At 35.1% G+C, this 27,710-nt stretch overlaps 1 protein-coding gene across 8 annotated transcripts in view; it reads right to left on the bottom strand.

Annotated features, from left to right (window-relative positions):
* Positions 1–1,909: 1,909 nt before the first annotated feature.
* The window catches only part of TBL1XR1 (TBL1X/Y related 1), a 173,436-nt gene continuing 147,635 nt past the window's right edge, over positions 1,910–27,710 (bottom strand). For all 8 annotated transcript variants that reach the window (XM_027061401.2, XM_053221197.1, XM_053221196.1 and 5 more), the window contains 10 exons: positions 27,282–27,423; positions 24,652–24,715; positions 24,452–24,549; positions 22,896–22,956; positions 15,769–15,890; positions 15,556–15,630; positions 12,300–12,427; positions 11,363–11,528; positions 7,618–7,719; positions 1,910–6,747 (listed from right to left, as the gene is read on the bottom strand). In XM_027061401.2, the coding sequence (XP_026917202.1) occupies positions 6,721–6,747; positions 7,618–7,719; positions 11,363–11,528; positions 12,300–12,427; positions 15,556–15,630; positions 15,769–15,890; positions 22,896–22,956; positions 24,452–24,549; positions 24,652–24,715; positions 27,282–27,423 (985 nt within the window). In that variant the 3' untranslated portion in view covers positions 1,910–6,720. The remainder of the gene's footprint in view (positions 6,748–7,617; positions 7,720–11,362; positions 11,529–12,299; positions 12,428–15,555; positions 15,631–15,768; positions 15,891–22,895; positions 22,957–24,451; positions 24,550–24,651; positions 24,716–27,281; positions 27,424–27,710) is intronic.

Here is a 27,710-nt window from a genome sequence, read left to right as displayed (position 1 = left end):
ACTACTTGAGGTATCCATTCAGTGCATCTATAGTAGTCCTGCCCAGTGGCCCTCCAACATATGCCTCTGATATTTCTGGCAGTGCAGTATTTTTTAAAATTTTTTCTTAACATTTATTTTTGAGAGCAAGACAGAGCACGAGTGGGAGAGGGGCGGGGGGGTGGGGGGTGGGTGGGTAACACAGAATCCAAAGCAGGCTCCAGGCTCTGAGCTGTCAGTACAGAGCCTGACACAAGGCTCGAACTCACGGACCGCAAGATCATAACCTGAGCCAAAATCAGCTGCCCAAACGACTGAGCCACGCAGGTGCCCCAGCAGTGCAGAATCTCTTAAAGCAGCCATTCTGACAGTGGATTAATATAACATACTTTAAAAAAAAAATAGAATTGTATTATTTTTTTCCGTGTAGATTCCATCCCACTGATCCTAGTTCTTAAAATGTGAATTGTTAGCATAATTGATCATACAAACCCCACAACCAAGAAACATTAATAATTGTCTTCTGTACTTTACTAAACACTTTGTGTTTAATATATTTTAAATTATAAAGAAATTACAAGGAACTCCTAAAAAATTTAATACAAAAATATTACAAGTTAGGACAAATAAGCATTGAGATATGACATTTAAGAAGGAACATGCAGAAAAAGGAGCATAGGGTTAACATTTCATTGTTGACAGAGAGCTTTGGTACAGCAGAGAAAAGCACCATAAAACTACTGTCCGTAGTGTCTTTTCCTCCACTGCATTTTGCAAATGAATATATTGGGGAAACAGTAAGCTTTCATCTGCTATGTGTAACAGGTTAGAAATTTGGTCTATTGTAAAGTAGAACTATGAAATTAAAAATAACCCCTGCCATGACTACTCAGACTGATTTGTTTTACCTTAAGCTTAGATGGATTATAATCCTTAGTAGTCCAACACTTTTTCAAAGTGTAAAATGCAGACTATTATTAATCTATGCCATGCAATAAAAGTTAACCCTTTGAAAATGAAAGACTGTCAGAAAGTTCTAGCAACGGCAAAAGCTTATCATTTAATAAAACATGACAAGTCTATGCCTGTGTTAGTTTCTGCTTAAGGAAATGAAACGGAAAAGTAGAAGACCTGAGGAATGTAAGTTTTTAAAAAACAAAGGAAAACAAAAAATGTGCTCAATGATTCTTTTAAAAAGTCTCTAAGTACTCAAGAGCTAGGACTAATTGAAACTGGAAGGTGCCTGGTACCGTTCCTCAAAAATTGTAAGGTTCGTTAGCAACTTAAGCAACTAGCTAAGGAAGAAAATTATTTAAGTTAGGTTTATATGAGACAAAAATGCCATTAGGAAGTTGAGAACCCGGCCCTAAAATCTTCAGCAACATATACACATGGTTTTGTGCTAAACTGCACACTAAGCAAATGAATCTGAGGTTTCTTTTAGTTTATGTGAAATGATGTCCTTTCAATACAGTATTATTTTTGAAAATAATTCAAAGCAATTGTTTATTTCTTAGCTGATTAAATGCTCTATTATTCTTTAATAAAAATAGTAAATAATCCCTTCATTTAAAAAATTTCATCTCCTGTGAGAAGTAATAAAATAGTAAAATTTGTAATTTTATCTATGGGCTTAAAACATATAGCTTAGAAAACAATACAGTTATGAAAAACAGTGGTTTGGGTTCTGATGGCAGTTGTTACAACTGATAACAACAGCTTGGGAGAGAATAGACATGTTATATGTTAGGAAGGCTAACTCAAAGCAAAAAAAGTTTATTCTACAATAGAACATTGGAGGAGTAAATGCAATTAAAATGTAAACAAGAAATTGTAAACAAGAAATAGCATCCCTCTCTTTACTTGACTAGTAAACAGTCTATACAAACTACATAGGTATCAAAGGTTTTATATATGTACACAGCCAACATAATATCAAAATATATTTTATTCTGGACCTCTTTCAGATCTGATTCAAATTACAGTTGTCAAAGCAATACAATGCAAAGGGAAACTGCAACAACAACAACAACAAAAAAAAAAAAATGTGCCTAGAAAGGATAAAAGGATCATTGGGGACAAATCATTGTGATGTGGAACCAAAATACATCAGAAGTGTAATTAACATGGTCCAGGACAGCATAGAACATCTATATCAGTCTTCCTTACACAATAATCATGAAAACTGAACAATAAAGTTCTTTAACATGTACAAAAAACTGTCATGGGCTGGTTTACACTTTTACAACAGTTTTAAAGTTAACTGGATAACTAAAGAAATGATGCAGACATTTTAATCCAGTGCTATAGGTAGGCTCACAGAATTAGACCCAAAGGATTTGTAAAAATCAAAATTAGAACATTATAGCTACAATGTCAAAGTCAGGAAAGAAGAGAATTACTTCTGTATTTAGGGATTACAGAGCTACAGAATGCAGTCTGTGTTTGTTTTTAATGAGATGGATAAGTACATCAGACTAGATACAACATGCAGAATGTTTTCTTGAACTTATCCAGAAAGCCAAAGAAAACATTGTGAAACAGCTTACTAGAAAAAAAAAAAATATGCCCTAGTTATTCACCCTGCTTCAACATTGTCAACGTAAAGGCAGAAACAAAGAATGCTATTAATACTTCAGAACTACTGATATAAGACATCAAATTTCTAAATCAGTGTATTAAAAAAAGTGAACACTTCCTCTTTTTCTCTCTCTTCTACATTTAACTAGAATCATGTTAAAAAAAAATTGATATTGAATGTGACACTTCAGAGCTACTACCGGAAGGAGTAATTCATAACTTCCCTACCCTCCTTCCATCCCTGCTGATTCAGAAGGAAAAACAAACAAAAACAAACAAACAAAAAAAACCAACCAGGGTCTCTTGTAGATTTGCTGCTATTCCCCAAAATGTTGGCATTTGCTGCCATGCCACAATGTTGGTCCACTGAAATAGAATTTCTGTGGAAACAATCAACAGTAATTCACCAAATGCAAGTACCACCCTTAGCATGTGAGAATAAATGCAGGTTCTATAGAAATGTACAATGTGCTTAAGAAAATGAAAACGGTTTTGAAAAGAGTAAACAGCACTGCATTTGAGATTTGTTTTTCTGCTTACTTAGTAAAATTGAACATTTTTGCTCACATAAGGACAGTCATTCGTGATTCCTTTAAATAGCAAAAATGCATACCCCTCTTCAGGCCTCTATGCGTTAATAGTTTACATTACTCTTAACAAAATCATTCTACATAAACAGATAGCTCCTTAAAAATAGTACTCTCTCATTAAATCTAATTTGACAGAAAGAAGTTTAAGGAAAAAAGGAGTGCTTTATAAGTGAAAAAGTACAAATCTTTGGCCTTTCTCTTGACATTTTTATGTCAAAAAGCAAAAAACCTTCATGTAATTCAATCTAATAATTACTTTTTGCACCATAATTTGTTTTTTTACACCACAAAAGGAGGCACTTTCAGTATCTGTAAAAGGTGTTTAATCCTAAAACATACTTACCTAGAGAATTATTCATTAAAACAGAATTCAATATACTCTAATATCTATCAGGAAATTAAAAGTTACCACTTCTAAAAGTCATTTAAAGTCAATGATGGTACCTGATCAATGACAGAAATGGGGATTGGAACAAATATAAGCACGTATCAGATTTCCTACATGGAGAAGAAAAATGATATTCCTTTATGAAGTTTAAGAGTGACAGCTGCTCTTTCTTTACTCTACTTCAATCAATGAGTATTCTATTCATTCAAGTTTTCCTTTCTATTTTTCCTTATACGTTTCTTACAGTAGCTTATACAACAATGATATATAATGAATACCGATAGAAAATCTATTGGAATCAATTGATCTTCAGGAGTAAGTTCTCAGAAAAAAAAGGAAGGAAAAATGAGCCAAGAACCTCAAATACAGAATTTTGCAGGCTGTGAAACTTGGTCTCCTACAATCAAGTTACTGCTCAAATTCAAGGCAATCTTACTTTTGTCTATTGGAGCAGCATGGTGGCACATCAGCAGGCAATGATGATGTTGAGAACAGCAGCAAAAATAAACAACTGTATGCTCATAAAGAACCCAAGCCTACAAAATGGATACCTTTCAGATAAAGTTTATACTTAAAAGACCCAAGACTTCAGGATAATAAAGCTCTGTATTTATAATCTTTTAATATGTCCTATTGTGGCTATTATGCTTAAGTAAAATACCTAAAGATTAAGGAAAAAAAAAAAAGAAAAAAGAAAAGATGACAATACCATAAAAATGTAGCTGTCTATTTTGGCAGCTATACTGCAGAACTTCTTGACTATCACTTTTAATCAGCTGGGGGAAAAAAGTCAATAACTGTATGCAAATGAATAAATTGTCCATATCAAAATACAAAAGTACTATCAATAATCACCTCTGACTTTCAGATTTAAATTCAGTGCAATTGACAGATGCATCGCTAAAGGAAAATGCAGCTTAAACCTACTCAAAACATTTGTGTCTATTCCTGGGAGCACATTTAAAAATTATTGCACAGATTTTTAAATTTTTATTTATTTTTTTAAAACAACAACAGAGGTTAACCACAGATGTGGACCTCTAGCAATAAAAGCAGGATTTCAAGTGCCAGATACTCAGCATATTAGGTTTCCTACATAAGTCACAGGGTTATAGTTCTAAATATCTATAATGTGATCCAAAACCCTAAAAACAGCTGGCACAAAACCATCATGAATGACTGCCTCTCTGGATGTAAATTTTAAAAAATATTATTACAGTATCATAGTCCCCACTAACAATAATTGGGGTACATATAACAATGTATTGTGAAATTAAGTGTATTTATTCTCTTTACCAATAGCAAATGCTATCCTACCTTAGTAAAACCAAGACTTGCTTCAATCAATGCTGTTTTGTAAAAATAGCAAAACAACAAATGCTAAAAATCAAAGCTGCATTACTTGGGTTAAATCAGTTTCTACTTAAAACATAGACTAAAATTTTAGTAGTAAAGGCTTCAAAATAATTAGTGACAGAAATAGTGTTATAAATTTGCTAAGCTTAATAATAAGCAACTCCCTTAATTATAATCTTTTGAGATACAAATTTGACAACTATTCTCTTCAAAATTGACACTTGTGGATACTTACATTAATCATGACAAACCCTGTTGATCACACGTATAAACAAATGCTCTCATTTGCAAATTCTGTGTATTTTAGCTTTTAGTTGCATGAGCGTAAGAAGAGATTTGCTCTGATACCTATATCTTTAAGAAAATACTTGATATTATAAACAGAGTAAAAGACATGATATAGTAGTGATTACTGAAAAACAAAACAAAAAAAAATAGCAGCTTAAATCTATCCGTATTTGAAAAAAATGTAGTCACAAGTACCACGAATGCAGAATCGGAGCAGCAGGGAGGTTAGTGCAATTATACTTTTTTTTCTTTTTTGAATTCTGAATCACTGCTATTTAAAAACACCTTGAAGCAAGTCTTTTGTTTTAAAGATTGTTTTTAAACTAAGGTAGCAAACATTTTGCCATGTAATGGCAGTGTTATATGCCGTTATCTTGCTTTGTATAAAGAAAAACAACATGAGAGATTTTTAATACTGGAGTTTGGTTACATTACATTTTTCAGCTTCTACACAGAATGATGGACACTTTGAGAAGCTAATCCTTATCCAGAAACATTTTAATCTCTTAAAAAACAAAGCAAAACAAACAAATAAACAAACAACAACAAAAAAAAACCCCAAACCTACTTTGCTCCTTTTCACAATAGTGCACATTTTAACCATAATTTAGTTATGGCTACAAAACATCAGAAGATTTTTTTTATGCATCTTCTCTATGGTATTAAAAAAAATTGTGCCCTTCTAGTCTTTAATTGGCAGAAATATGTCCCAAAAAAGAAACTATTGCATTTAAGCCACATCACCAAAAAAAGAACAAAAACAAAACAAAACAAAACAAACAAAAAAAAAAACAACAGAGCATAATATCCTTTTACTGATGTGTCTTACAGATTGACATGACCAAAAGTCATATATTTTCATTCACTTTCCAATTCCCCCTTCCACAACATGCACCAATTGAATATATGCTCTGGGAGCCATAAAATGTACCAAACATCTATCTCTTCAAAAGAATGCATTAAAATATTTTTAAGAATTTTTTGTTTAAAAGGTGAAAAAAATATAAACAAGAAACTGATTCACTCCCTTACTTCATGCATCCATAAACTAAACCGAAAACAAAGTTTAAAAGCAAGAACAAACTACTGCTGCAAGTTTTTGTAAGTCCATTTTCTCTGTACATACAAACTGCTCAACTACTGAAGGGAAAAAAGAATATAATCCATGGTGTCTTCTGATTCAAAGGGGAGAAACAAGGCTGTCATTAGTATCCAAAAACTGGTACACATATGGGCTGCTTTTATAACGCATATTTCTTTCTCTTCTGTTTTTCATATCCAAAACTTCTAAATGCTATTTTAGGGGCACAGCAGATTAGATTCCAGCACTTGGTGAACAGAATTCACAAGCTGTGACAAAATTCTGTCATCTTCAGGGTGCAATTTTGTTTATATACACTGTATGTATATATTTCTTTTAGATTTGGCTGTAGTGGACTGGCCATGGTTCAAGTGGGACTATAGCAGTACATGGGTCAGGGACAGTCATTTTGGCTATGTACACATTCATAGTCGGTCCATGGCTTCCAACTAGTAGCGCTATTTCCGAAGGTCTAATACACAAACCTGTAAGAAATTAAAATAATCAACCAGTGTGTTAAGAATTTCATTGTACAGTTTTAGTTTAATGTTTCAATAGTACAGTTTGAAATCTAGTTTTACTTCCTAGTTCACGAAACTGGTAAAGCAACAGTAATCATGGCACTGGGCACTTAACCAACAGAAATCAGATAAATCGTCTAAGTAGATGGAGGCAACAACCATGGGCTACTACTACCAAGAAAGAACGTGGCTTAAATTTTGAAGATCTACTATTAATTAAAAAGTAGAAAAAATATGCTCAAAATAGACCATTTTCTATCTCTTGGACAGGAATGAAAGATACCTTAGGTTATATAAAGCTATAGCTTCAGAAAGCAGCTAATGGCTAATATCGTCTGTATCTTCCTTTTGCTTTCAGAGCTTTCGAAGCCACAACTAATATTTCTATAAAGAGTTGGCCAACCTCATCCTGAAAGTCTCTCAGTATCACACATTCCTCAATGCAGGACTCAACTGCCTCTACTCCCCCTTCCCTGGGCCACCAACACTCTTCTGCAAGGAAGACAAGGTAGAAATAGGCATTAAAAATTCAAATCTCTCTCAGAGTGGTATTCTTCTATGCTCAATTTTGCTAACGAAGGTTTATATTAAAAATAACTGTCCATTTCTTGATTATGAAGATACTCTTTCGGCAAACATAGCCTAAATTCTGTTTACATTATTTGAATGAAATAAACATGAAAAATATACAGCCTTCAGTAAAAAGGACCAAAACCATTATCACAAGATTCATTATGAAAAGAAGACTTCTGTAGTCACAACCACAATAAGCCACATTTATATACTATGCTTACACACACACCCATTCCCGTGGAAACACTTCATTATACTTACTGAACCATCTGATGCACTGGCTCCAACTTTGTCTCCTGCTGCATTCCAGCAAACTTCAAAAATTCCACCTGTTCCCCTATAGCTGTGAACTAGAGCACCTGTCTAAAAAATTGAAAAACAGATTCTTAAAAATGAGAGCATATATTATTATAAATCCAAATATTGAGGTACAAATATTACTCTTACATGGCTTTATTTCTAGCAATCAGAAATAGAATTTAGCTTTGACTCCAAAATAAATACAAGTTTTGAAACACTAGAAATGTGATATGAGGATCTTTCTATAAAAAGATACCACTTGCCTGCTCTCAACATGTCTGTCTGTCTGTCTGTCTGTCTCTCTCTCTCATTCACACACACACACACACACACACACACACACACACACACACACACACATTCAGTTTCTCCAGTACTGATAACCATTCTTAGCTAAGGTATGTTTGGCCTCTTTGACACAGTTAATAGCTATAAGTAAACACTCAATGTATGGCTTAAAATAAATTATTGTTGTTGAAGGATGCATGAGTTTGGCCAACATGTAGAGAGACAAAATTAAGTCAGAATTTCTTTGACAAAACATCCTAAAGAGAAAGTAAAATAAGCTGGTAAAGACAATTCCAGTATAAGTCTGTTACTCCATATTTACTGAGTAGCCCCTAAGCTAGGGGAGATATAAAAGAAGCTGAAGGAATACACGTCCATTACTCCTGAAAGAGGTTAGAAATTTAAGGAAAAAAAAAAAAAAGAAACCAAAATCATGTAGCTGCCCCACTGAATACTTAAAATTCAGTAAAAAAATCTATTCTCCTAGGAAACCAGTCATTAACCAAGGCAAAGACAGAGGTTCTGCTGTGAGAAATTGGAAAACAATGAAAACTATGGTTCTGATGTTCTGCCCTGACAAAGCAGAAAAGTATCTCTCAGTTTTACGATAAGCAAAAAAGGTCAAACTAAAGGCAGCAGATCTAAATAAAAACAACATGGCAGCAAGGCCTTGTAAATACCTTCTCAGGCAGCCAACCCTAACTTAATCATTGAGACTGTTTTCCTTTGCTTTCCTCTTCAAAGTCCGTCTGCTAATATTAAAGTAACCACAGGTGCACTGCTACAGCTGATCACATTTGGAAGGTTCAACTGTTCTTTTTAACCCTACTTAAAGTTTCTCAAAATTTAAAAGATTAATGAACAAGTGTAAGCATAGTAAGTCTTGAGCTTACTTCCATGGTTAATTAGGAGAAAGGAGTGGCACCAACAAAATCTAAAATCTTTTGATGAGAGAAAGTAAAACCTATAGGACAGTAAATTTGGGGTTTAAAAAAAAACAGCTTTCTTTCAAAAGCACTTCCCAATCTCTAAGCTCAGAGTAAGCTATAACTGAACCAAAACAGCATAGTCAACAAGCTAGAGCTTTAATATTCACAAAGACCAATGGATCATCAGCACTACTCAAATCTGTATATATGTTCAAACCAGACTTCAATAATTTATCTGTGAAATGCTTAGGTAACAGATCATATGGATGATAATCCAAATGAGGAAAGAAAAAAACTTGATTTATTTATGACAAGTGCAGGAGAAAGTCATCCTCTAGAAACTTACTAGATGCTTTTTACTATTTTCAAACTAAAAAGAAAAAAGTAAACTGACATTTTTTGATACGCAGTTGTGATACATCTAAACAGTATGGACAGCTGCTCAAATGCCCCTAAGAGCCTATCAGTATCTTCCATTAGAATCATATACTTCCATACCCAAATTTCATTTAAACTGATTTTCTCATAATAGAGTAAATAAGGGACTGAAAATGTATACAACAGGCAAATTATCTATGGATTACTTTTAGAAAGTCTCTGCTATTCAATCACAACAAAAATACTAACTTGCAGCAAAAACCAACGGGAAACAATTAGAACTAACAAGAGAGTGCAGAGAAGTGGATGAATTCAGTCTCAATGTGTCAAAAGTCCTAATGTTCCAAACACAAGCAACAACCAGTAAGTAAAAGGAACATATTTTTAAAAAAATGCCATTCATGGTAATAATATCCACAAGGCACTTCAGAATAAATTAAGAAAAAATAAGATCTTCATAAAGAAATTATAAGACCTTAATGATGGGAAAAAAGAAGACTTAATGAGAGGAAATTTATAAAGTTACTTATTAAAAGTATGCTAATGATGCAGGTATATACGAATACAAACGTCTATCAGTGGAGAATCTATAAACAAACCACAATGAGAACTTGGTATATGAAAGAAATGGCATTATGAGATAGCAAAGGGTTAAACAGTATTGAGACAACTGGTTATCCATTAGATATTAAAATTAGATCTCTACCTCACATCATACATATAAAAATCAATTCGAAGGCAGTTAAAAATCCAAATGAAAAAATAAAATAGAGCATAAAAATGAAGGCATCAACACTTTTATTCCCAAACAAATTCAGGAAGTTACTTATAGGGGATCAAGAAGAAAATGGGAGCAAGACTTTGCAGTGTATACCTTTTTAGTGTTTTGAGGGGACCATGTGAATGTATAACTTAATTAAAAATGATACTTGAAATTGATGGTTTATGCAAAAATAGTTTGACCAACTATGATGATCAGCTACACAAAGAGCACAGCCCACAATAACCTACTACGGTGTGCTATGACCATTTAAGAGGTGATCACTGATTGGCGGGGAAGAAGGTGGGAGGGTGGGGGAGAGAGTCAAGTGACTGCTATTAAAAAAAACAGTACATGGAGCATAAACACTAAAAAGGTGAGAAAATGAAAAAATTAGAGCAACTGGCTGTTTTCTCCATTTTTAGGAAAGGATCTCTATAAAGTACTGTCCCTACAAAGGTAGCCTTTGTATAAAGTACTGTCCCTACAAAGGTAGTTTTCTGTTGTTGTTGTTGTTGTTGTTTTTAAAAGAGAGAGAGAGCACACAAAAGTGGGGGAGAGGGAGAGAGAGAAAATCTCAACCAGGCTCCACACCCAGCACAAGCCCCGCCAGTGCAAACCTGATGTAGGGCTTGATCCCACGATCCTAGGATCATGAACTGAGCTAAAATCAAGAGTCTGATGTTCAACTCAACTGACTAAGTTATCCAGGTACCCAAAGATAGTATAGTTTTAAATTTATTTCTGATAAGTCATTGTGTTCAGCCATACAATCTTATCCTTTAATACATTTTATTAACTGCTCACATATAGCTCCTTCAAAGACAATTCTTTTAGAAAATAAAGAAATTAGGGTGTCTGGGTGGTTTAGTCAGTTAAATGTCAAGACTTCAGCTCAGGTCATGATCTCACAGTTGGTGAGTTCCAGCCCCGTGTCTGGCTCTCTGCTGTCAGAGTGGAGCCTGCCCTAGATCCTCGGTATCCCTCTCTCTGCCCACCCGCAGGTCCTCATGTTCTCTCAAAAATGAAACATTTTAAAACATTATGAAAATAAAGAAATCACATCACTTATATAAACACGTATCTTAAACGCTCACATTTCATGTCTGCAACCTGTTGAGGAAAAAATAATACAATCTAAATTTATTTCTAAATTCTGGTCTATATCAGGAAAATGTAACTTCAACTGATTTTAGTCTTTGTAAATTCAAAAAAGGTACTCATCTAGAAACTAAGAATTGAACTAATGTCACAAAAGGAATGACAACCAAAGGTGAGAAGAGTATTTATACAGGCACATGCTTATTAGTACCTATGAAACAATGTGATGATTTCAATAACTAAGACATACCTGTGTGTTCCAGATGTGCACACATTTATCAAAAGAACCGCTTGCCAGGTACCTGCCATCAGGACTGAAAGCCACACTGTACACAGGCTCTTGGTGTTTTGTCAATGTATGGATGCAAATTCCTCGGTCTACGTCCCATAATCTAACAGTAGAATCGAAGGATGCACTGACAAAGGAGGAAACAAAACAATTTTAAAAATAATGAAATATACCCAAGTCCCACCCACAATCTAGAATCATTCCTAGTAGCTAGACACAAATCACACAGTCATTCCTAGTAGCTAGACACAAATTCCTTATGAGACCAGATTGGCTATTAGGAGGAAAGTGTTGCGGAAGCAAAGCTACAACAGGAGAAAAGGCAGCTTACGGGCATCTCCAAGTCTCTAAACTGAAAAACAAAATGAGCTAAATTCACCATATTCCTTTCCTTTCTTCTCTCTCTCTCTTTTTTTTACATAGGCTCCATGCCCACCATGGAGTTCAATATGGGGCTTCAACCCACAATCCTGAGATCAAGACCTGAGCTAACCGACTGAGCTGCACAAGCACTTTTTTTTTTTTTTTACTAATTTTTTTCCTTTTTTTCCCTTCCTCTTTAAATAATTACATTGATTGATCCATGGTTCTGAACAATGTATTGACAATATTTTTAACTTTATCTTTTTTTTATGCTGAAGAAATGTTATTGCACTATACCTCAATTACTTGGGTTTTAATTAATACTTAATTATCATCAGTAAATATTTGATAACTCCAGATATTAAAATCCATTATGGTCTGAAATAGGAATAAAACTCTGGGTTTAAAGGTTTCCATCAAAAAATTATTCCTGCAGGATACGATCCCATTTCATGAACTCTTTCCTAACTTTGTCATATGTATTAGCTTTTTTTGTGGCAGACTCATAAAAGGAGGAGTAAAACAGAAATATTACCTTGCTAACATAAGGTTGGCATTTGGATTATTTGTCCCTGGCCCTGTTGGACTCCATTTGATAGTATAAATTTCTTTATTATGTGCTTGCAAATCATGGACACAATTGTCTTGTTTCATACTCCATATCTAAGTAAAAAAGAAAAAAATATATAATTATATTTTCCCATACAAAGGGTACATTTACAATAATACTACTTTGCCAATCCAAACTATAAATAGTGTAACCAGAACAACGATTAGAGCTCAAGGGAACAGTTGCAAAGAAATTAAAATGTAGTATTTATCACTCTTTTAAAAATAACAAATTAGCTTAAAGTCCTTTCCAAATGTTCACTACTGTGAGGCTTCAAGAATGAATTAACTGTAGTTCTAGATATTAACTCTGAGAACTTCAAATAGTACAAACTTCAACATTGAGTAAGTCCCTTGGGCAATTATCCTAAATGTTTACGACATTAGTTTTAACACTGTTCCTTAAATAAATGATCTACATTATAAATTCCTCGTAGAATTTAGAATCAGAAAATGCTTTGTAACAAAGAAGGGCAAAGAGAACTTGCAAATAATACGGTTCATGTATGACACCAAAGCACAGGCAACAAAAACAAAAAGCCAAATGGAAATACAAAACTAAAAAGCTTCTCTGCAATAAAGGAAACAGTAAAGAAAAAGGAAACTGACAGAATGGGAGAAAAAATATCTGATAAAGGGTAATTTTTAAAATATATAAGGAATTTCTATAACTCAACAGCAAAAACTGTAACAATCCAATTTAAAAGTGGGCAAATGACTTGAGTAGACATTTCTTCCAAGAAGATCTACAAATGGCCAATAGGTATAAGAAAAGATTGTCACTAGCCATAAGGGAAATGCAAATCAAAACAATGAGATATCATTTCACACCTGTTAGGATGGCTATCATAAAATAAAAAAGGTAATAAATTATCACAGATGTGGAGAAATGAGATCCCCTGTTACACTGTTGGTGGGAATGCAAAATGTTACAGCCACTATGAAAAAAAGTATGATGATTCTTCAAAAAAATAAAAATAGAACTACCATACGATCCAGTGATCCTACCTCTGGGTATTTATCCAAAAGAACTGGTATCAGGATCTCAAAAATACATCTGTACTTGCTGTTCATTGCAATATTAAAAAGCCAGGCTAAGGAAACAACCTAAGTGTCTATCAATAGATGAATGGTTAAATAAAAAGTGGTATATACATACAATGGAGTATTTGTCATTCAGCCTTAAAAAAAAAAAAAAAAAAAAGGAAATCCTGAAATACACAACAATATGGATGAATTGTAAGGACAAATACTGCATGATTCCATTTATACGAGGTATCTAAAAAAGTCAAACTCAACAGAAGCAAGGAAAAGAATGGTGGTTGCTAAAGGCTGAGGGGAAAAGGATGGCTAACTAACAAGCGTAAAATTTCAGCTCTACAGATCCGCTGCACAATACTGTACCGTATGCTCAAAAATCTGTTAAAAAAATATCTCATGTTAAGTTTTCTTACCATAATAAAACATAAGTTTAGAAAATGACTCCTATAGAACAAACCATGAAAGGTTAACAAAGCAATAAATTTAAAATCGTGAGAATGAGGCTTTCTTAAGTTGAAAACATACACGTATATAGATTTAAAAGTCATATTAGCACTGAGCAAAAATTAAGAGAAACCTACACTGAGAGCATTTCTGGCAAAATCATTCAATAAAGGCTTGGGTGGGGGGGGGGGGGTAACATCTTGCCAAACACCAACACCAAACCCAACTGCCAACAACAACAACAACGACAGCAACATACAAAAATTAGGTGCACTTCACATGTCTGCCATGTAACTAGTAAGAGATAACAAAGCAAAATATAAACGTTTTTATATTCTAGATATTTACAACTCCATGTAAATAAACCCCACAAATGTTTTAAAACTTAATTTTATTTGACCTTTCAATGGCATTGCTACTGTTAACCACTCCCATCCATCACACTCCCTTGCAACATTCTTCTTTAAACACTCTCTTTCCATTTGGGTCATTCCTTCTTGTTTTTTCCTTCTAGAAGCTCATTCTTCTTGAGAGGATAATTATTGGAGTTTAAGACTTTTTGTTTTCAAGGTTTCCCTGTTTTCTTACTCTATACTTTCTAACTACACAGCTTCATCCATGTCTTGGATTTGAATGACCGCCCATCTGCAGAAAATTCCCAAATTTTTATATCAAGGTTGGAGTTCTTCTCTGAGCGTAAGACCCACCTGCCACCTCCATCTGCACGGCTCAAATCACTGTTCAGGCTTTGCATGATATTCTAACTCATGTGCCTTGTTCTCAGAATTTGGCTCTACTACACAATATTGATCCATTTCGTTTCTGCTTTAAAATTCTGACCTTTTATTATTGTTAGGACAAAAACCTCTCCAACACTTTCTAGTTCAAACTCCCAACTGCAACTCAGTAGGCTCTCCAGCCACTGGCCTTCTTTCATTTCCACTTTTGCGCCATACTCTGTTCACAGAGACGAAAGCATTAAGAAAAGCCTTTTTACTAGCAATGTTTGCAAGGGAGCCCAGGCTTGAGAAAAATTGTGTAACTAAAAACACAGCAGGTACTTAACGAAAAAAACCCACCAGGTTACCAAGGTTACATTTAGTCTGTTCACAGGAGGAAAAGCAGTTTTCCTTCATGATTATCCCATCTGTAAGGGTCACCACGCCTGTAGCCATTGACATTACAAAGTTAAGGATAAATTTATTTTCACAAGAGTTAGTATTTTGTAGGAAAGGGCTCAAAGTTTCATTAATATTGGAGATTAGTATTAGGTTGTTCTTTATCTCAAAATGCTTTTTTTCTCTAAATGTGACTGTGCATAGCTGCAAGGTGATAGTTTTGCTTTTAGTCACATTGACAAGAAAAACATAAATTCACGTCAAGCTGCAGATGTTGGCCATGTCAACTAGGCTCACTTACCGAGCTGAAATCAAGAGTCGGAGGCTTAATCCACTGAGCCACCCATGAGCCCCCACACATTATTTTAAATAGAATTTCTTTGCCATATTTAAACACTTAAAGTATTTCACACAAAATAAAATAAAAAACAGTGATTAACTATTAAAAAGAAGAGTAAGTCCTGACCCAGGTTTAAGCATTCAATGAACTGTAAGAGACATCTTCAACAACCTTACCATGCCCAGAGCAGCCACGCTGCATGGCAGCCCCAGTGCATTTCTCCCCACTATCTGAATTACCTTCAAAGTCATGTCATCAGAACAGGAGGCCAGAAGATTGCCAGTTGGGTCCCATTTGATAGCATTTACTTCATTCTAAAAGTAACAGTAAATATTCACATTTTCATTTTATGGACTGGGTTGCTCTTTGGATATTAAACATATTTCAAAACCACTCTATAATATTACGTATTCATCATAACCACTTTAAAGGGGGAAAAAATGGCTACTCACCGTGTGTCCCTGGAATGTTTTAATAGGTCTGTCTTGTCCTAATTTACAGACATGAATGCACATATCTGTACTACAAGAAGCAAAGGTGTTGTTGCTCTGCCAATCAACATCCAGTGCTGGTGCTGAAAAGGAAAAAGGGCTAGGTTTGCATTCATTCCACAAGTGATTCTTGTCAAATACTGCTTAAAATGGTTATCCTTGAATTTAAAACCTCAGATGCCCCAAAGCTGGCCGGCTATTAATACTTATTTTAGCTCTGTGTGATTGGAGATTCGTTCTTTTCATTTCTCCCTGCTCCAAGGTGCAAAGGTTCTCTATAATTAGTAATGCAGATTAAGGTAATGATAGCAAGTAACTGGGTTAAACAACAGGAGCATACAAAAAACAATGGATTTACAGCAGTAGGGACACACTATGACCATTAACCAAGAGTAGTTTTTACATTTCATTTGGCTGGGTGTAGAGATTAAAAGGTGACACATGATCAAAAGAAGACCTATGAATATAAAAATCATAGAAAACTCAGATTTTAGTGTCCTTATAATAAAATTTTATTAAAATCTAGCTAAGTTCATTTGGTTACTTATGACCCATGGCTGCTTTGCACTACAAGGGCAGACTCAACTGGCTGCAACAGAAATTCGACAGCTTATAAAGCCTAAAAAAGTTCCTTTCTTGCCCTTCACAGAACAAGTTTACCATTTAGAGCAAGCACTTAGAGACAAGGAGAAAAATAGGAAAGTTGAAGTTAAGCTGTGTATGCCCATTACTGGAGATATAAAGTATTTAATAAAGTAGGTCAAAACTGGTACCTATGGGGGGGGAGGGTGAAAGCCACTTCCTCGTTGTATGTATCTACACATAATAGTAAATGGCTATTTTTATACTGAGCATATTATAAATAGGTGCTTTGAGCACTCTTAGACTGATAGGCCAAGGAATACATCATGTGTAAGAGCTTACAACTATGGAAAAGAACAGCAAAAAGAAAGAAGAATTAAAGCATTTATGACTCAAAATGGAGAATTTTGAGCAACTACAGCAAGACGTTAAAAAGAAAAAAAATCTAGTATATGGTTCAAGATGGAAAACTCCAAGGTGTAACAAACAATTCAAAGCCTGGCCTGGATTAGGCTAAGGCCAGGCCCTCTTTTCCAGAAAATGCTCCCTTCTTCCGTGGTTCCCCTCTTGCTTTCCCTTTCTGTTCTCTATAATTCCTCACTTGTTTCTCCTGAGAGTGTTTTCTTAATAAAGCACTTCACTCAAATCCCTTGCTCAAGGTCTGCTTCCAGGAGAATCCAACTTAAATCAGCCAACAACAAAAAATACTTTGATCAGTACTATGATCCAAAATATATCCAACTTTGATCAGCACTACGTATGAGCTCTGCTGCTAGTCTATGCATCACATCATCTTAGAGCATGTGGATGACTGTCCTGGTCGTTGTCTGGTTACTCTCAGGGCCATTCGTAACACACTCTGTCCTGCTATACTCTACACGCAGAGGGTGGACTCTTCCAAATTACATATCCCAGACTCCTGTGCCTACTGGTTTCCAGATGGGTTCATACGGTGGAGGACACCGTCAAGAGATCACGGTCAAGACAGAGAAGACAGACAATTTTGTTCTCTCTCTTTCAAGGTTGGGTCTCTGGCAGTGGCAACGATTACTCACTCCAAGGTGCCTATTCTTGCCAGATCGTTGTTTTGTTTTGTTTTTTTTAACAGTTCTAATTCCCACTGGGCAGTGAGATCCTGCCTTCTCTATAGTCTTAGGTTTTCTGCAGTTGTTACACTCTGAGTTAGTAAACATTTCTGTTTTTCACTCTTCCAACACCTTTCTAACTATTTCCTTGTATTAAATTCCCTTTCTTGGTATCTGGTTTAGACTCTGTTTTCACGTCAGGAATTTGACTCAGTACCTACTACACTTTCATTTTGACACTAAATATTATCACAGAAGATATCATTTGAAAAATAATTTTAACAAACTGCTTCTTTGATAAATAATTTGTCCTAATGTTGAGTGACAGGGGAAAAAGGGCCTGAAAAGTCTAATAAACTTAGAAAACAATTAAAAGTATAATAAAATTCTATAAAGAATGCCAAGTATCTGTCATGATGCACCAGGATGTTATTTCTATGCAAAGCCATCTGCAAAACAGGAGATAGGAGGCTGACAAAATAAGAAGTGGCATTCAAATAAGTATACCATTAGGTTCAGAACAAAACAAAAAGAAACTGTATGGCCAGGTGAGGGTAATTGGGGGAAGCTGGGGAATGCTGCGACGTGAGTTGTAGGATTTATGCTTTGTGATATGCCTAGCTCATAGAATACAATAGTTACAAAACTGGGTGTAATCTAAGAACACATAGTTCCTTACTTTGTATTTATTCCTAAAATGAGTCTAGGTAATGCCAATTCTTTAGGATAGAAATGCAGCTCTACTGGGCTCCTGGCTGGCTTAGTCGGAGGAGCATACAATTCTTGATCTCGGGGTCATGAGTTTGAGCCCCATGTTGGGTATAGAAACTAATAAAGAAATTAAAAAAAAAAACAAACAAATGCAACTCTAATAAAATGCATTTTTCTGTAAGTGATATGTGAGAGGTGTGTTTGCTAATACTGGTCTCATTTTACGTATGATAAAAGGGATAAAGAAAAGTTAATTAATTTGACTAGGGTTACACAACCCTTTAAAATCTTGGAGCTAAGATTCTAATTTTCGTCTTCTGCAATTTGGTATATTTTTGTTACTCCCTCCATCCTTTGTAATTTAAAAACGTAAAGAATGACCCAAACCTATGCAGTAAGGAGAGAAAGGCTTTTATTATTCATTTGCATTTTTTAGAAACAGCTTTATTAATATATAAATCACATACCATAAAATTTATCCATTTAAAGTGTACAATTCAATGGGTTTTGGTATATTTTATTATTAATTTTGATATATTGTGGTCATATTTAACATAAAATTTGTCATTTATTAAGTGTACAATCAGTAGTATTACATTCACAAGGTTGTGCAACCATCACCACTATTTCCAAAACTTTTTCATCATCCCAAACAGAAACTCTGTAGCCATCAAGCAATAATTCCCTATTTCTCCCTCCCACCACTCCTGAGAACTTCTAATCTTTTACTTTTTGTCTCTATGAATTTTTCTATTCTAGATATTTACTATAAGTACAATCATATGATTTGACCCTATGTGTCTGCTTTATTTCACTGAGCACATGTGTGAGATTCACTAATGTAGCATGTTTCAGAATTTCTTTCCTTTTTATGGCTGAAAAATAACCCATTGTATGTATAGACCATATTTTGTTTACCCATTCATCTGTTGGACATTGGGTTGTTTCAACCTATTGGCTACTATTGCTATACTGCTATGAACACTGACATACAAGAATCTGTTCAAGTCCCTGCTTTCAATTCTTTTGGAGATATACCTAGGTGCAGAATTGCTGGATCATAACATGGTAATTATATGTTTAGTTTCTTGAGGAACTATTGTATTGCTTGGCACAGTGACTGTACCATTTTACAAACCTACTAGTAAAGTATCAGGGCCTTGATTTCTCCACCCCCTCATGAACATTATTACTTTTTATAGCCATATTAATGGGTATGAAATGGTCACTCATCACAACTCATCTGTAATCATGATTTATGTTTTATGCAAAAGTGTATATTGAGAAAATTTAGCACAGCAATTAAAATATGGTAACTTAAAAAGCATGGCAGACCTCTATTTCTGGTCAAGATGGAGTAATAGTGACAAAATTTACCTCCTGCCCAACGACCAGAACAAAGTATGTGAAATAACAATTTAAGACACCAGACTTCAAGCAATGAAAGACAGTGGTTCCTAACAAAATGGAAACCAACCACCAATGTGCTCTTAAAAAATTGCCCAAGCTCATAAATTAGGGACGGGGTCAGTGGGGGGGGGGGGGGGGGGGGGGTGGTGTCCAAGTCTTGGCAAAGGAAAGAGGACTCTCTCTAGACAGAGATCAATGAAATTCCTGAGCTGAAGATAAAGCTGAGAATCTGGGGAGACCAAGATAACTGGAATTCATAGGACATTACTGGAAGAGAGAGCTATGCAGACAGAGATGTCACTAATTAGTAGTTAGAAGTAAATTTATAGCACTAAATATCCATATCAGAAAAGCAGAAAGGTCACAAATCAGTGACCTTAACTTCCACATCAAGCAAACAAAAAGCAAATTAGACAGACACTGAAAGCATGATACATAAAAGAATAAATAATTTATGAAATTCATCAACATTAGTAACTCCTGATCTTCGAGGGACATTTTGTTTGGTTTGGTTTTGTTTGAAGTAGAGTTGGCACAGAGGGACACTATTAAAACAATGCAAAATGAAGCCACAGACTCCAAGACAGCATTTGTGAATACCTGATAAACTTGTTCCCAGAATAAAGAACTCACAACACTCAGTAATAAGAAAACAATAAATTAAAGGTCCAAAGATTTGAACAGACACTTCACCAAATAAGATCTACAGATAGTAAACAGTACATGACAAGATGCTCAACATCATTAGTCGTTAGAAAATGCAAACTAAGCCACAGTGGAATACCAATACCCACCGATTAGAGTGGCTCCAATTAATGACACTGACCACTTATCAAGTGCTGCAAGGACATGGAGGGACTAGAATATCCACCTCTGGTGCAAACGTAAACCAGTTTGGAAAATGTAAACTTTGGAAAACCAGTTCAGCTGTTTATTAACAAGTTAAACATATAACTTCCCGTATGATCTAGCTTTTCTATTCTTAGATATTTACATGGAATAAATGAAAGCATGAGTCCACAAAAGATCTGCACATGAATATTGATAGCAGTTTTATTTATGTAGCCCAAAAAATTGGAAACAACCCAAATTTGCTTCAACAGGTAAATGGATAAACTGTGGTGTATCCATACAATGGAATATCAATCATCAACTGAAGGGAATGCAAAACAATTACACAGAGGGAAAGAAGCCAGATGAAAAGAGAATACATACAGTGTGATTCCGTTTACATAATGTAAACTAACATGTGGTGAAGAAAGGCCATGAGTGGCTTTGTCTGGGCATAGAGGGGAGAGATCACAAAGGTGCAGGAGGAAACTTCCGAAACTAACAGGTGTATTCATTATCTGAAGAATGGTGATGGTTTCAATGGTATATGCATATGTCAAAACATATCAAATTGCACAATTTAAATGTGTATAGCTCATTTTATGACAATTATACTTCAATAAAGCTGTTTAAAAAGACAAAAATGCATGGCAAGAAAGAATATCATGGGTAAAAAGCCTATTTAACTTGTAAAATGACTTCAATGCCACCTACCTCATCAGGTTGTAGCCAGGACTGAAGGGAATCATGTATACTACTAAGGGCACCATCTCTAACACAAAGGTGGTTTAGGTTACAGAGTAGCTAGTAACAGTACCAAACACTTAACTTATTTCAACTTTTCATCACTCTTAGGAGGCAGGAGAAACTTTTAGGTGGAAGAGCCAGAGGCCTAAGAGAAATCTATCTGGGTGAAGATTAGAAACAAAGGTGAAAAGGAAGTAAAACAAATAAAAACTGATGTGTAAATGTGGTAAGCTTTAATCAAGGTGAATTGTTTAAAATGATGCTTGCAAAATTATGTTACCTAGGTACTACAGAACAGTCATTTCTGTACCTTATTTAGCTTGTTTAGTCACACTAAATAGAAAAGACAAAAAGCCAAAATGTCAGAAGCTGTTTTAATTTTAAAGGCGATGCTGTGCTACTGGCTATGTGTGAAAAGGATGTCACCAAAGATTTGAAAATAACCAGTTACCTTCAGTTACCTTTCAAAACAAAACTCTTCCCAATCACAACAAAATCATCAAAGCAGCAGTTAAATCAAGTAAAATAGTAACACTACTGTTCTAATACAGCTGACCCTTGAACCACACAGGGGTTAGGGGCCTGACCTACCCCCTCCACATGCGGTTGAAAATCCTCATGTAACTTTTGACTTTTCCAAAACCTAACTACTAATAGCCTAATTGTTGACCAAAGGCCTTATCAATTAATATAAACAGTCAATTAACACATATTTTGTATGTTGTATGAATTTTATACTGTATTCTTAGAATAAAAAGTAAGCTAGAGAGAAGAAAATGCTAAGAAAATAATAATAAAAAAGAAAATAAATTTACAGTATTGCAACTGTATTTACTGGAAAAAAAAACCAAAAAAACCAAAAACACGTATATAAGTGGACCTGCACAGTTCAAACCTGTGTTGTTAACAAGGGTCAACTGTAGTTATTAGGCATCTTGTTTAATATTAGTAATTATCATCAGGAAACTCCCTGAGAAAAGCACAAAGCCAGGGAGAGCTGGTACTAAAATCCAGCTGTGTCCAGTCATCAAGTCGTATACCTGGTGCATGGCTATGTATCAAGGAGGTAGGAGCACAGAATGTTGGTGGGGTGGGGGTGGGAGAGGTCAGCTCAGAGTTACTGTATTTAAATGTCAAATTATTTTTTAGAAGAGAAATCCATCCAAAGTACCAAAGTTCCAACAATGCTTGGAAAACCTATTTTTTTAAATTTCATGTACACAGGAGGACCGATTTAGAAACGAGTCCAAAATGAGAAATGACAACACCTTAATTTGTATGAGTCTATACATTATTTTCCTAAACATTATTTAGTTTCATCCTCATAACAAATAAGTATAATTATAATCCTTCATTTATAGAGAAAATGAGGCTCAGAAAGTTTAAATGACTTCCTCAGTCTTAAAGCTTGTTAAGTGGGGGTGGACCTGCCATTCAAACTTAGACCGCCTGATTAAAAAAATCTATGTTTTCACCGTTAAATAATACCGATCTAATTGCACTAGGCTGCAAACGCTTTTTTAACAGTAAATTTCACAGAAAACGTTTGATGATCCCCTGACAATTAACAATCTGAAAGTCATGGAACATCAAACTCTTCAAAGGACTAGTAACAAGATTGATATTTGATATTTCAAGATTTTAAGTAAATTATATCCTTTTAAAGTTTAATTAGAAAAACAGAAGAAAGCTCCAGTTCTCATGGAAATTGTGAAGATTTACCTGAATGAAAAGGAAACTGCTGCTTGGCCTCACCAGTATGTGCATCCCAAATAATTGTAGTCTAAGATAGAAAAGGAAAATATATTAAGAGTAATGTTAAAAGGTGTTTATGACAGATGCATACATAAGATGCCTAACTATGTTAAAGCAATGGGAAATGTCAAAGTGAATTTAATTTTTAACATTTACTTTATCCCCAATAGTACGAGAGTATATTTCATTTTTTGGTGGGGGGGAAAATGACTATTAAGTAGTTTCAGTTTCCCCTGGTGATTTTTCATCAGTCAGCTTACTTCAAATAATTATTATCTGTCTACAAAATACCAGACATTATATTACAATGCTTTAGAAACTCAACTGCAATAGCGTTATTTAGTGTAAAAAATTTTTCTAGCTTTTTAGCTATTAGGAGGCAAATTCTTGGTTAATAAAGTCATCAGCCAATTCTCAATACTAAGATTTTTAAAGCTCACATTTATACATTACGGCAGCTTGAATTTTGACAAGATTGAAGACAACGTCTTGTATAGTATATGCAAATATGACAAATAAATCTGAGTGGATATATATTCAGAACTCCTTTAAACACTGTCCCATTACTAGTGTAACTCTGGGGATGTAAAGCATCATACAGTGGCAATGATTATTAATGGAACTTTTCCCTCCTATTCCTGGCCTCCTTTACTTTCCTTCCTTTTTTTTTTTTTTTTTCTCTCTACTTCTGACAACTCATTCAGTTAACTATGATCATATACTTTCCTGGATTAAAATAATCTTTTATTTTTTTTTGAGACAGAGAGACAGAGACAGAAAGAGAGAGAGAGAGAGAGAGAGAGAGAGAACGAGTGGGTGAGGGTCAGAGAGCCAGGGAGACACAGAATCCAAAGTGGGCTCCAGACTCTGAGCTGTCAGCACAAGAGCCCGACGTGGGGGTTGAACTCACAGTGAGATCAGACATGAGCTGAATGAAGTCAGATGCTTAACCTACTGAGCCACCCAGGTGCCCCTGGATTAAAATAATCGTAAACCTATATTCACCTTGGGAGGTATGGTAAAGGGGCTGACCCAGGAAAATGAAAGCAAGAAGGCTGTATTTTCAACCTATCCATATTTTCCAGCCTAGCTAGGTGAAAAAAGCTGGAAAGATCCTGCATTTCTTACATTTTCAATTAAACACCAGGAGTTCAGCTAACAGACTGGCTCTAAGATTTCTCATGGAATCACTCCGGAGCTATTTTCATAGCTGAGACAAACTAGAAACAAGAGAAGGGAAGCAGAGTATGGGAGGTATGACATTCATTATTCCCACAAATTCCACCAAAACTGAGGCGTGGTCACAAAGATAAAAAAATAAAATAAATGGCATTTTGATGAGTAAATTCAGGAATAAGTGGATAGAAAATCTAAGAGCATTTCTATTATCATCATAAATTCATACCTGAATTTCCCATATATGAATGTTTTGTTGTTTATATGATTAGCAGCAGAAAATACTACTTTAGGTTATACTCTGTAACACATTAACCTTTATAAAACTTAGTTTAATGTTCTTTTACCTTGTCTACTCCAGCACTTAGGATGAAATTTCCTTTCTTATTCCACTTCAATGCAAATATAGGGCCTTTATGCTGCCCCAAGGTGCTAGCAAGGTTACCTAATATTTAAAAAACAAACAAACAAAAAAACCCATTAAAATTACTTCAAGCTTTAAACTTAGATCAACAACAATATATGAAAAGACAAATGCTTCATTTACCATCTTTAGTCCATATTCTGGCAAATCCATCGTATGAACCAGTTGCTAGAAGTGTACCTTCACTCTGTCAGAGAAACACATTTCCTTCAATTATATAATCCAAAAAGGGCATTTAATTAGACTATTTCATATTTAAACCTTAGAAATAGCAGATCCTTGACATTCTCTGCCTCAAAATTTGTTTGCCAATTCCCAAATTGCCTATTTGGGAATGTTACCAAAGACCTACAAAACACCCTTTATTGCTGTGAAGCTAGTATTTATTTAATCAGCATTCAGTCAGTGTGTGAGCCTTATATCCAAATCTCAAGAATGACAGGAAGCACTCTGAGGCAGGACCATCACTACCTTTATGCGTGCTAGGGTCTCCAGTATTCTCATAGGTGCGCATGATGAAAGATGGGAGTAGGGTGGTAGACTGGGAAGGACATCAAAATCATATAATAATGATTTAACAGTAAAAAGCAAAATTGGCTAAAACATTTTGTTATAAGTAGAAGTTTTTATATGGCCCTCCCTCTAAATCTTTTACTGTCTAAATGAAGCTTGTATTGTGTGTGAGCCAAACAACACTGCTGTTTCAGATGACCAGATACTTAAATATCACTGAATGTTTCTTTCCTTTGTTAATTCTTTCCCAATACGAGATCCTATTAAATAAATAAATAAATAAATAAATAAATAAATAAATGGGGGGAAAAAAGGCCAGAAAAGAGCATAGGCTGACTTTATAGTTAATGAAGTGAGTACAATTGCCTGGAACTACTTTACCACAAGGAGAAATCGGTACCAATTTCTCTAATCTTATATTCCCTTGCTGTGTGACCTTGATGAATGGTACAACAGAAGGACAGATCTACGGAAGTGCAAGTTACAGAGTGCATGAAACAGACTATTACTGGGATTAGTAAACACTACTGAAGACACAGAATGAAATCCTGCCTTACTCAAGTGCTTTCTTGATGGTGTTTGGAAAGGGAATTGAAACAAGAATCACCTTTTTTCAGACCTCTCAAACCATACGTTACGTACAGGTAAGTGAGAAACAAACAGATGCTGGTTCTAGAGGTTGTAGACTCAGTCCTGCCAGGAATTGGCTCTATGGTTCTATCTGAGGAAGAAGGAGCATGTTGAAACCAACAGCAAAAGCTTATTTCCAGACTCCACACAATGGGAAGTTTCTTTTAAACTACTGGTCCCCAAATGTCTTAGCTCATGGACCACTACAGTAGGAAAAGTATATTTTAAAGGATAACATTTTCCCCTTTTAGTGGAAGATTCAAGTTCATAGTGAATAATGCATGTTTGAAAAGTCCACACTTTTAAAAACTGTAACTTGCAGTTCAGAATCACCAAGCTCAACAAACCATTTGTTAACCATCCTTAGTATAACCTGTAAATTTCATTAACATATGGCCTCTGAACCCAATAGCATTATCAAGGCGACAAGACCTCTGACCTAAGATATAAAAATAAGGTCCCATTTGAGAAGATAATTCTTAGTCCTGACCCTACAACCAAACAATACTGTGACATGCTAAACCTCTTTTCATTTTTGTAATTGTTAACTTCATAGGAGGGAAAGGGTAAATATATTGCTGGAAATTTTGGAAGACAACACTAAAGAAAGGTAGCTATGAGTTTTGGGAGAATTTCAAAGAAACTGAAAACTTTAGCTGGAGCAATCATTTTTAAAGACAGACCTCATTCATTGGAATGAGATTCGGAAGATCCTTTGGAAAGCTGCACAAAAAGCTGTCAAACAGAGGCCAGAGGAGGAAAGGGTGTTCCTTTGCTGAGCAAAGGACCACGAACCCCATTAAATGCTTGGTAATACTGAAATAGTCCAAGATGTTTCTTAGAATAGGGAGGGTAGGTAAAAAATGAATGCAGAAAGAAAAAGGCAACATGGAAAAGATACAGAACTGTAAAAATGCTAACTTTTCACAAATTAATCATGGGCATGAAACAAATGAAGCTGCTAATCACGTATGTGAAAATGAAAGGGTGAAGCTTTATCAACTAGGAGCTCAAACTTTCTGATTAAGTCAGAACAGTCAAGTTATCTCTGAAAGATGTGGAATGACAAACAGAATCGGAGAAGTGTGAGACCGCTACAGTTGAATGAAGCCTGGAAGTGACCTAGACTAATGGCCCCTAAAAGGCAGGCAATCAAGTTTTCATCAGTTGATACAGCAAATGAGAAAAACAAGAACATACTTTTTTAATGTAAATTTCTCTCCTCCCCCAGCAAAGGACTTCGTAGTTAAGGATTTAGTATGTGCCTACTGTTGACTTTCATCTATTAACTCGTTTATGTAGGTACCATTATCCCACTTGTACCTTCCACGTGAGGAAGATGATGCAGAGCGGGCCACCACCAGTTTTACAAAGGTTCTGCTGCAAGACAAACTGAAGAGCTGCAAGCTGAACCTCGGTCTGACTGCTGGAGGGCCAGTCTTTGTTTTTTTTTAACACCACACTTCAGAATGGGGAGTCCTAGTTTGTTGTTCTTATTAGTGAAATTCAAAAACATGTGGACAAATGGACACAACCTGCCATTAGTCTGAGGTCCAGAGAGGTTAAGTACATTAGTAACTACATTCATCTAGGTTAACAGTGATACTCACATTCCAATCTAGGGATGTCACATCCTTGTTGCTTGGGACATCTTGCCCCCCTTCTCGTATACAATGTCTAAGTACTAACTGCGTGGAGCCACTAGTGCTATTTTCACTAAGATTCCATATTCTTGCTGTTGAGTCTCCAGACCTATAAAGTATGCAACAGATTATTTAAGATCTCATGACATTCTCAAGTATCCCAGAACCAAAGCAACATATTTATATACTATTATTAAGACAAATAAAAACTAGAGTCTTAGAGATTTCCATCTCCAGGAGTTTTCTTAGTCTCCATTTTGGGGGCCCTGGGCCACCTTCTTAAGCAGTAAGCTTAATTAAAATTTCTAAGATTACTTCAAAGATTTAAACTTCTAAGATTCTTTACGAAGAAATAACGATTTACAAAGGCAAAAGGACCACAAAGAAGCAACAAAA

The sequence above is a fragment of the Acinonyx jubatus genome, chromosome C2 (assembly GCF_027475565.1).
Source record: "Acinonyx jubatus isolate Ajub_Pintada_27869175 chromosome C2, VMU_Ajub_asm_v1.0, whole genome shotgun sequence".
NCBI classification, from domain to species: Eukaryota; Metazoa; Chordata; class Mammalia; order Carnivora; family Felidae; genus Acinonyx; species Acinonyx jubatus.
Note: the sequence above shows the minus strand (reverse complement) of the source record. Positions and strands in the feature narration are given on the sequence as shown.